Below are 11,312 nucleotides of genomic sequence, written 5' to 3'. Positions count from 1 at the left end.
AATAATCTGATGAACAGTATGAACTGGTGATTGTAATAGAATCAGGGACATAGAAAGGGAATGGACTGACTATTCTTTGGCGGGGGAGGATGTGGGGGGTGCGGAAAGAGATTGGACAATAATCGTGCACCTATGGATGAGGACAGTGGGTGGGGAGTGAGGGCGGAGGGTGGGGTGGGAACTGGATGGAGGGGAGTTATGGTGCGAAAAAAGAGGAACCAATGTAATATCAACAATAAAGATTTAATTTTTTTAAAAAAAGAAAGAAAAGGCAGGTGGAAGAGGGCGGGCCGTGACCAGGTAGGAAATACAGGCTGACCACAGAAAGCACCTCCTTGCCTGGATTCCTGTGTGACTCAAGGAACAGGCCATCATCACAGTGACCATTGCCACAATAGGAACAAGAACGTGTTATCAGCCTGGCAGCCAAGAGGCAGAGAGAAATGGATGTCCACACTCCAGGAAAAAGGTAGGGATGCAAGGAACTGATCCACGCCTGTTTTTCCTGCTCTTTGAACAGCTCTCTTCTTTATAAAACATTCCCCAAGTCTTAACTTACACTCTTCCTTTTAAAATAAAGATGGCAAAAGGCACTCATTGGAGCCAGTATGTTTTCTTCTGAGGAAGAGGGCAGTGCTGGGACAGAGGGATGATGTGGCAGCTCTGGGGAGGTTCCTGCGAGAGAGGGAGGGACACACACCACTAGGCGGGGCAGTGGAAGGTTCGCTGGCCAGGCACAGAGCTGGGATGCAAGGACCACAGCGCTCTGTGCCTGCACCCCAGGGACAAACAGGCACTCTGTCCGAAGGGTCCTTTGCCTTGAAGCTTTGGCTGCTTCCGCTTATTTGTAATTGACTCAAATGGTCTACATTCCTCTCTGGCTTTGGCTTGTCATTCTATTTTTAACTTGGAGTTTTACTGGTGTTATTTTCATTTGGATAATTAAAATAAACTCTAATGAGTAGAGATGCCTGGCAGTCGCCTGATTCCTGGAAGCCTGGAGGTCAGAAAGTGCCTAGTGCTTGCTTCAGTAGCACATATACTGAAATTGGAGCAATACAGAGAAGATTAGCATAGCCCCTGTGCAAGGATGACACGCAAATTCATGAGGCATTCCATATTAAAAAGAAAGAAAGAAAGTGCCTAGATGTTTGCTTCTGATACTGGGCTTCTTCCCCATGGAAGGCTATAGGATGGATGATCCCCGTGTCTCGGGTACTTGTGATTCTACATCCTCATACTTGAAGCTTTGATTTAGGAAATACCTATTTTTTTTTAGCTTATCTGGGTTTGTTTTATAACCAGAGGCCGGAGACTGATCTCTGTCTGTGACCGAGGAGGCTAACATTATAGCTTTCCTTGTCAATCACGTTCTGCATCTGTGTTGGAATTGTGTGAGTTAATATTAACACCCTTCCTCTAATGCCTTTTGTGTTTATGTAGCACCAGAAACAGACTAATGGCTTCAAAAGATATTAGCCTTGCTGCCGAGCAGCTGGCCTCCTCGAGCAGGGTTCCCTGCAGCCATGCCAAATGCTCCTGGATACTCTCTCTGCTCTAAGCCACGCTATTATGGGATGGATGCTCATAACCTTCTTGCCAGGACCTACTTTCTAATGTGGAGCTCGATGCAAAACGTGCTATAAATTAGACTATGTGCATCTCGCTGTCGGGTGTGTTCTCAGGGCTGTGAAGGAAGACTGTTTTAGTTTTAGATTTGATTTGCATGAGTTTTGCGGTACCCAGCAGTGTACTAGTTGCATATAGGAAATATTTAACTGAGTTTCCTGGGTCCTTACATAAATTTGACAGAATTTTCAAAGATCAGTATTTCCCAAGATCAATACAAATCAAGGGTTTGCCCCTAAATGAAAAATCAGAAGATAACTGTACACTAAATAGAATTCATATCATCTGCCATCGACCAAGATGAATACAGATGGCTCTGACAAGTTCTCATCTTCAAAGGGGGAAGGAATGGGCGGGAAACTCTTTAGAGGACCTGCTCGGCCTTCTGGTGAAACCTGAGCGCCATCACATCACAGACAGCAGGGCTGGTGACTAAGTGACATCCCGCCAACAGCACTAACGTGTGTGATTTACTGAAGGATGGACAGACATTACCCTCTGCCATAAACCCCCTGCCATGCGTCCTGTCATCCAACAAGAACCAAATACCAATCAGCGGTGACCTTTTTAATAATGGAATCATCCTTTTTAATTGCACTGAATACTACCACTGAGAATGGTATTATTCCCATCCAAACAGCCCTTCTTAATGGTGAGGAGATGTGAGGCCAGGGATCGCCGTGATGCCCACTCCAGTTGCACATTTATCAGGTGCCTGCCATTTGCAAAATGCCAGAGCACAATAGCACTGCCTTCTTTCTTTTATTTTTAATGTTGTAATTAAAAAGAAAAAAAAAGTGTGTTTACTTACACGGCTCATTAACCAAGAAAAGAGATGGTTATTTCCATGTAACAGAGAACAAATGTGATGGCCTGGGATTCATGAAGATTTCAAGAAAACGCAAACCCCAAACCAGGAAAAACCTGATACAAAGGTAGAGAGCGACCCAGGCCCAAACCAAATTTTTATTTTGCTATTTTATGAGTCTACATTCAAAGGCAATGAGAGCACAGGGTCTCTCTCGATCAGTCCCTCTCCTCTGCCCATGAGCATGCCTCTGCCCAGTGAGAAAATCATTGCTGCCACGAGGAAATTCCACGGCAACAGTGTCTTCCCCTCCGTGTTCCTGAGAAGAATCTTAATATTTTAAATTTTCATTTCTTTCAATTCTAAAGGACTTCCAGTCTGACATAACCTTGGAGATGAAAGTTAATGATATTAAACTATAAACTAACCTGAATTAAAGAAGTGATTGATGTATTGGTTAAGTTAAAAGAACACATGAAAACATCTCTTTACCGAATATCAACAGAAAAGGAACACATGGTGGGGGGCAGCGGTTCCAAGTCGTTCTAACTGAAAGACTTTCAGAGTGTTCTCTTAGGAAGCTGGTTTAAACAAGTCAACACTTACTATCACTGATAAAGTTTGTACTAACTTCAGGATTTTTACCCAAATTGACGCAACACTGACATTATAGAATGGATATAATGTTTATTTAAATGTATTCACCTTTTAAAATTTATTGGAAACTTTTATAGACCATAAGTAAAAGCCAGTATCAACTGCAATAAATGGAAGACAACAAAAAAGCATGTTATTGTTCTTTAATAAGTATTAAACTCAAAGTGAAAGAGAGAAACACTGATGCAAGAAACAAACGTCAATCAGTGGCCTCATGCAGGCACCCCAAGCAGAGATCAAACCCACAACCTGGGGATGTGCCCTGAAGACAACAAAAAAGCATGTTATTGTTCTTTAATAAGTATTAAACTCAAAGTGAAAGAGAGAAACACTGATGCAAGAAACAAACATCAATCAGTGGCCTCATGCAGGCACTCCAAGCAGAGAACAAACCCACAACCTGGGGATGTGCCCTGAACGGGAATCGAACCTGCAACTTTCCGGTGTACAGGACAATGCTCCAACCAACTGAGCCACACTGGCAAGGGCACAGGTTCTCACACTTTGTTAAAAATGCATGCAAGTGCTAAGAGTAGTGTTGGAGCCCTGCCGGTGTGGCTCAGGGGTTGAGCGTAGTCACCATGCACCAGCACAGGTTCTCACACTTTGTTAAAAATGCATGCAAGTGTTAAGAGTAGTGTTGGAGCCCTGCCGGTGTGGCTCAGTGGTTGAGCGTAGTCGCCATGCACCAAAAGGTCACCAGTTCAATTCCTGGTCAGGGCACATGCCAGGGTTGCAGGCTCGATCCCCAGTAGGGGGCATGCAGGTGGCAGCCAATGGATGTTTCTCTCTCATTGATGTTTCTATCTCTTTCTCCCTCCCCCTCTCCCTTCCTCCCTAACAATCAATAAAAATATTTTTTTTTTTTAAAAAAGTAGTGTTGGAGAGATAGTAGCACCAAACTAAGCCTTTTTTCAGAAAGATAGCCAATGGATGTTTCTCTCTCACTGATGTTTCTATCTCTTTCTCCCTCCCCCTCTCCCTTCCTCACTAACAATCAATAAAAACATATTTTTTAAAAAAAAGTAGTGTTGGAGAAATAGTAGCACCAAACTAAACCTTTTTTCAGAAAGACTGAAAGAAAACTGAAAAATTAATAAACTTCATTATCTAATTCAATGTCATCTAGTGTTATGCTGTGTATCATGTAAAAGCATTTCAAATACTAACTTGTGGCCCCAGCCCCACACCAGGGAACCCTGAGTTCATCCACTAAACCAGCGGTCGCCAACCGGTGGTCTGTGAGGTCCGAAAGGTTGGTGACCGCTGGTTTAAGGAAACCTTTGGAGCAGCGGTCGCCAACCGGTGGTCCGCGGACCACTGGTGGTCCGTGAGGTCCGAAAGGTTGGCGACTGCTACACTAAATGATAAAGACTGCCACAGGGCAGCACACACACTTGGGGCATCCCAAGCACGAGGCAGATCTTAAAAAGTGCAAGACCCTGGCATTCAGGTATTCCCAGGCTTTCTCTTCCAAGAATGACAAGAATACTGATGGGGGAAAAGCAGAGAGAATGAGTCATTATCTCAAACCTAAGAAACATAAGTAATGACACTGTCCTAATTTTATCGAAATTGCTATGTGATTAAACAGATGAGATTGTTGTGGGCATACTGGGAGAGGAATGCTAAGTATTAGGGATGGTAAAAAGGAGGTTGGATACTTGTTTTCTATTCTTAACATAAATCAATGAAAATAATGAATAGCCCTTGAAAGTAAGAAGTCACTGTGGAGAATCTGAATTTCAATTAGGAAAGGGAAACATTCTCCACACGGTTCAAAAGATATTTGATGCGCTTCTTTCTACTTACAACCATTCAACCCTTGTTTAAAAATAAATAAAAAGCTCTGCAAACCTAAGAACAGCATGCGGCACTTACTGGTAATGAACCCAGGATGGTCCGAGAGTTTTCTTGAATTGAGCGAGTCCCACAATATCAATATAAATGAGCTCAACGATTCTGTCTCCTACGGTGGGGCAGCCAGATCGGTTTCCTACAACCTTCTTCATTATTCTAGAGAAAGGGCAGAAGAGGGAAAAAAAGGAAAACAATTTACTTCAAGGTATGATACTTAACTTTAATAGGCAAATGAACATCCAACAATCCTTACCAGGAGAATGGCATGGCTCATCCCCATCCACTGCTCATCTGAATTCTGCCCACCCCCCAGGGCCCATCCAGAGCCCCGACCTGGACTCTTGCAAAAGCAAATGGTGCACAGACACAACCTTCGAAGCCCAGGAAGATACAGGTCTGAGTTTGTCTCCCCCATCCAGCAGCTGAGAGACTTTAGACCAGTTACTTAACCTCAGAATCTTTCCTTATTCTCAAACAAGCAAACAGAACCACCACGAAACCAGATTGTATAGCGACCTCTCAGGGTTCTTTTGTGATTAAACGAGGTACTGAACGGAAAGTACCCAATGTACGCTACGTACTCAGTGACTGTTCGTTTCTTACTATTCCAACCCTTACTGATCTATTTCTGAGAAAAACGTCTTTCTATACTGTCTTGTACTGCTTCCAAATTTTTTCTCTTATGTGAAAATGTTCCTCCTGACTAGACTGGCACTACGGTTTACAATTCTGCATTACCCTTTGCCTACCCACCCATCCATACAAACCCACACTTGTACTTGGCGAGCCAACGTGCTTGTCACCTCTCACTTAGAAATGGGTCATCATTGAAACCTTTGATCCCTGCTACACCCCACAATGATCCTTCACCAAATTATGGCTGGACATCCTACTTCCAAGGACGGGAGCCTAAACAGGACTCTGCCCTCTAGCTCCAAACTGCCACTGCCTCCAGCACCCTGTTCCCCAGCTCAGTGCCTGATACACAATTTCTTCCCAAGAATTCGAGTATTTCTTTTGTGAAGGGCCAGCTAGTAAATACTTTCATCTTTGAAGGCCACATTTTCTCCGTGGCAACCACTCCACTCTGCCACTGTAGGATGGAAGCGATCGGACCCTACAGAAACAGTAGGTGTAGCTCCCGTGAAACTTCACCCAAAGCACGCAGGACTAGACTTGGCCTGCTGAGCTGCTGCTTCCGGCACCTGATCCTGTATTTAGTGGTTCCCAAACTTGTCTGCACATTGGAATAACCTGAAGGCGTCAAGAGACACTTATGCCCGTGTCCTATCCCCAAAGGCTGTGACTTAATTAATCTGAGATATGCTCGGGGCTTTGGGAGTCTAAAAAGGTCCTCAGGAGGTTCCAACGTCCAGGAATGTTTGGGAACTACTGCTCTATGCTATTTCCACAATTACCTTCTTAAATAAAACACATCTGTCCCTGTCACCAGTGCTTAAAGATCTTCGTTTCTCTTGACCACGAAACAAAGTCTTTACCTGATAGACCCCCAATATGCCTTCCCTGACTTCCCTCGAAGGCACCATCCCTGGGGCTCCAACAGTGTTCCATTTGTTTACCCACCCACCCACTTATTCATCAGCTTACTCATCCTTTCACTCATTTGCTCAGTAAATAGGAGTACCCACTATGTGGTAGGCACTTTTCTATGTGCTAAGTAACAGTGAAGAACAATATTCATAGTTTCTTCACTTCCCGTGCTTACATTCTAGCATCCACACCTCAATTAGTACTAATCACATTGTAATTAGTGTAATTACTATGTAATGCATTAATTATAATTAGCAAATGACTGGCATCTCCATGAACACATGCTGGCCATCTCTGCCGACCCCTTACCAAGATCCAGTCCACAGAATGCACTAGAGGAACGAGTGCTAACTGCATGAAGGCATCCACCTCACAGGTTGGTGCCCAGTGTGCTTTACTGTAAGCAGGAAGGAGGCACCAGAGGCAGCGTGCGGAAGGGGCAGAAGGTGATTAAGGGTTCAGAAGACTTTGGGTTTATCTGCAAGGCAGTACAGCCGCAGAAAGCACAGGCTCCGAGGCCAGACACAGAGCTCCAGTCCTGGCTCTCCCACACATTCTCTATGGGACCTCAGACAACCCATCTGTAGTTGGAATCTCAGTGTCCTCACCTTTCAAATGCATAAAGCAATAGCACCTACTTCCAGGTTTGTGCTAAGGACTAAATAAGATGAAAACATAAAAAATGCTTAGCACCTGATGCTAAGCACAGGCTCCGAGGCCAGACACAGAGCTCCAGTCCTGGCTCTCCCACACATTCTCTATGGGACCTCAGACAACCCATCTGTAGTTGGAATCTCAGTGTCCTCACCTTTCAAATGCATAAAGCAATAGCACCTACTTCCAGGTTTGTGCTAAGGACTAAATAAGATGAAAACATATAAAATGCTTAGCACCTGATGCTGTTAATAGTCATCATGGTTGTCATAACTGTTGAAACTATTGTAATTGAAGCCCTTACCCACAGTTTCAGAATATGGAAGTCATTTAACAAATGACAGTGATATTATCTTACTGATACTGCTTCCATCTCAACACTGCCACTGGGCAGGTGTGGGCCTTGGACCTAACTGTAAACAGTAAAGTAGGAGCCAGGTGAGATACATTCACTGAACATAGATGTTCATCCAACGTGTTTCTTCTGCTAACATTTGACATATCGCGTCATGATGACTTGGCTGCCGGGTGGGAAAACCTCAGTGGGCAGTTATCTGAAAGGACTGAAGGGGCTCTAAGCATTCCTGCTTCGCCAGCTGTGTCCATCTAAAGGAGATTAAGAGCGAGCCAGAACTGCAAGCAAGTTTCGCTGAAATGGAAAACCCAGGTAGAGTTAACAGACTAAGAGCTGAACGTTGGCTAATTGAAAAAGGATTGGATCAGGGCTTTCAGGAAACTCATTCTACCCAAATTAAATTATAAACAGGAACCTGCCCTGTTTCAAGATTTTGAAAGCTTGATGTTGAGCAGGGAACGGTATGAATTTCAGCAAGAGACAGGGAGTTAGGCAGGCCAATAATGTCTTGTGCTGCAGATGTTGGAAGCACCTGCAATAGCAAAGAATAAGCCCTGGGTTTGAATTTTCTGGCATTCATTTGTGAAGCCTCTGGAGCCTGCAGCTACAATGAAAACATATTATCCTTTCACAGTGTATGTATTTAGCTCCTGAAAATAATCTTCTTATCTCCTGCTTAGTGAATTATCACTTTCATTTTCCTCCACAAGAAATTACACAGTAATAGAGGGCTTTAAGAGTTTACAATTTCTTTTTTTGTATTCTGACTTTAAAATTGAAAAGTAATCTCCTTACTCCTTGAGCTCAGCCAGCGAAGCTGAAATCCTAATGTCATGGCCCAGTAAGTACAGCGATGTAATTAAATCACTCCACTGCACTAATTCACCAAGAGGGCCGCCGCTGAACGCTGTCTCCGCAATCTTGAACCCAGACTCCTTCGTCAGGAGGCCCAGGTGGACCAGGACCTGGGAAAACAAACAAGAGGCAAACGCTGATTCCACCAAACCAAGCACAACTCCACAGTAACACACGAAAAAGCGAGCAACCAATGTTAACACCACGGTTACGTTCAATGAAATCTCAACGTGGGGTAAGCAGTTTTTCAAAAAAAGTAAAAAGAAAGGAGGAAGATGATTTTTCATTGTTGTTTTAGAGAAACAACGATCCTTGGTGCAACTATGAGAATGAGGTACAGACAGATAATCCTTCTTTTAAAAAGAAGGATGTATTTAAAAAGTCAAAAGTAAAGGAGGGTAAGGACAATAAAATATCTTTTAACAGTATCGGGCTTTTTCTCACAGCTAGAATATTCTATGCTTTTAACATGGAAAATGCCAAATACATACTAAGGCAGACCTGACAATAAAGTTAATTCCCATGTGCTCGTCATGTAACTCCAATCATCATTAACTCATGATAAACCTTATTTAATGTATAGCCTAATTTTCTCCCAACCCCTCTAGCTTATCTTGAAGCAAAGTCCAGACCTCATTTTTTCCTCTATAAATGTTTTGATCTATAAAAAAAACCAAACCTTCACTTAAAAAAAACATAACATCACTAACACCCCAGAACAGCTATTAATTTTTTAATATTATCCAGTTCCCAGTCGGTTCTTACACCTCCTCAGTGTCCCTTACGTTTTCAAGTGTAGCTGTTCTAGTCAGAAGTCAAATAAACGGTAATTGCCTCATGTATTTCTTAGCCGTCTTTAACAGGTTAAGCGCCCAACCTGTTTTGTCTTCAGATAAGAAAGTATAGTGTTTGTCACCGGTGACTGATTGTGCGCTTAATGTGTTAACCTGAAGTAGTGCCCCATCAGCCTTTGGGGAAAGAGGGGGGTTTGAAGGGCTTGTCATTTATTTGTCAAAAAGACTGGGTTGTATTTCCAGTAGTCTCTCTCACACTCTGGATTTTGCTGACTGTATTCGTGGAAAATTAGTAACTAGATCTACAGACAGGATTAAATCCATATTTAGTTTTTCTAGCAACACTACTTCATAGGTGGTGCGTCTACTTCCTTCCAGGGGTGGGAACGTCTGTTTTGTGATGTTAGCAGCTACTGATGATCATTCATCCATGAGGGGTGGCAGAATGGTGATACTGGCTCATTCCTTCTGCACTTATTAGTGGGAATGCTTCTGTAAGAGAAACTATCTCATATCAACCAACTACTTGGGTACCCTAAAATACAGCTTACATTAAAAAAAAAAGCCTGGTAAATACTTCAGTCTTTCCCTTTATTTAGCAGTTTTAAAAAAAATTGTTCTTTAGTGTTCTCTAACAATGACCAAAGGGAACTTACACACACACACACACACACACACACACACACACACACACACACACAGGCACGCATCATTGTAAAAGTATTGCTATAAGTTTATTTGCTGTGTTTTAATAATTGTAGTTGTTATTCTAACTGATTATCACATTGTCTCATCTTGGCCAACAGGAAGCTATTCAGTTGGCTTCTAAGTTCTTTTACACAGTCCTGGTCTTTGACAGTTTACTTTCTGATAAGACAGGGTGTTTCAACCTTATCAGGTACAACTCCTGCTGCAGACCTTAATCAGCCAGTTTTCTAAGAAGCTCTGACACCATTCAGTGGGAATGGTATCTAAAGATCAAAGGCCGGTGGTAAGCACACTCTCAATCGTCACTTCCCGTAGGCCTTTTCAGTGGGCACAGCTAGAAAATTTATTTTTTCTTGAGGATAAAACTAATCATGAGTTCATACTGGTTTTTCCAATTCAAACTCAGGATTACAGTATCTTTACATAAGATTATCCATTTGACATCTGTTATTTCCTCTCCCCTACACTGCAAACCCCACTTCTTCATCAGGTGGGGGTCCCTGCTGGGGGGCGTGGCCAGCCTGGGCGAGGGGCTGAGGGCCATTTGAGGGCAGTTTGCAGGCATCCAAGCCCCCGGCTTTGTCCGGAAGGATGTCTGGAAGGTCTCTGGAAGGTCTCCCAGTCTAATTAGCATATTACTCTTTTATTAGTATAGATGATTCCTGTATAAAATCCATAAAGTGAGATACATCCAGAGAAGTCTGGTTTCTACACCTGTTGTCTCTATGCTATTCTTTCCCTCCCCTTATTTGACATTATTTTTTTATTGTGGTAAATTACATATAACATAAAATATACCATTTTAACCATTTAAAAAATATGAGCAAGAAGTGTGTATGTATATTACATAAGCGTTATATATATGTGTATATATGAATATATCTATATGTACACATGGAGGATAGATGTACATATATAGATATACTCTCTCTTCCCTTTTAAAATAATGTTTACTATTCTCCACCTAACATTTCTTCACCTAACAATACATCCTGGAGGTTACTGTATAGGATTAAATAAAATTACACTTTACTTCCTTTTATAGCCCACCTGGACCTCTGACCACATGCTCCTCCATGTCTCATGAACTCAAGGCCCCAAGCAGAACTGACCCATCAAAGTGCAACTTGGGATCTGGAGGCATTATCTGTATTTCTTTTCGAGGATATCAAATGAGTCAAATTAGGAATAACACCAAGCTCGTTTGAATTTATTTTCAGATATAAGAACATGTAGTTTACTCTGCTCAGTTTTTCATCATCAGAACAGTTCACTTAAAGCCACCGCTGTTTAGTCTCTAACAGGGTATAGGATTTCCCACGCTCAGGAGTATTCTAGATGTTTTCTAAGCATCTCCTCATAAACTTGAACAAAGTGGCTCAAGTTTAATTTATTTTCTCTCTCTCTCAAGCATGTAAGCAGAAGCACCAAACCGAATACC

The 11,312-nt window shown here is 42.5% G+C and overlaps 1 protein-coding gene across 2 annotated transcripts in view; it reads right to left on the bottom strand.

Annotated features, from left to right (window-relative positions):
- The window catches only part of MGAT5 (mannosyl (alpha-1,6-)-glycoprotein beta-1,6-N-acetyl-glucosaminyltransferase), a 302,502-nt gene that overhangs the window by 110,855 nt on the left and 180,335 nt on the right, over positions 1 to 11,312 (bottom strand). For both annotated transcript variants that reach the window (XM_005868854.2, XM_005868853.2), the window contains 2 exons: positions 8,310 to 8,479; positions 4,976 to 5,110 (listed from right to left, as the gene is read on the bottom strand). In XM_005868854.2, coding sequence (XP_005868916.1) covers positions 4,976 to 5,110; positions 8,310 to 8,479 — 305 coding nt within the window. The remainder of the gene's footprint in view (positions 1 to 4,975; positions 5,111 to 8,309; positions 8,480 to 11,312) is intronic.

Source organism: Myotis brandtii, unplaced genomic scaffold, assembly GCF_000412655.1.
Source record: "Myotis brandtii unplaced genomic scaffold, ASM41265v1 scaffold278, whole genome shotgun sequence".
In the NCBI taxonomy this organism is placed as follows: Eukaryota; Metazoa; Chordata; class Mammalia; order Chiroptera; family Vespertilionidae; genus Myotis; species Myotis brandtii.
Note: the sequence above shows the minus strand (reverse complement) of the source record. Positions and strands in the feature narration are given on the sequence as shown.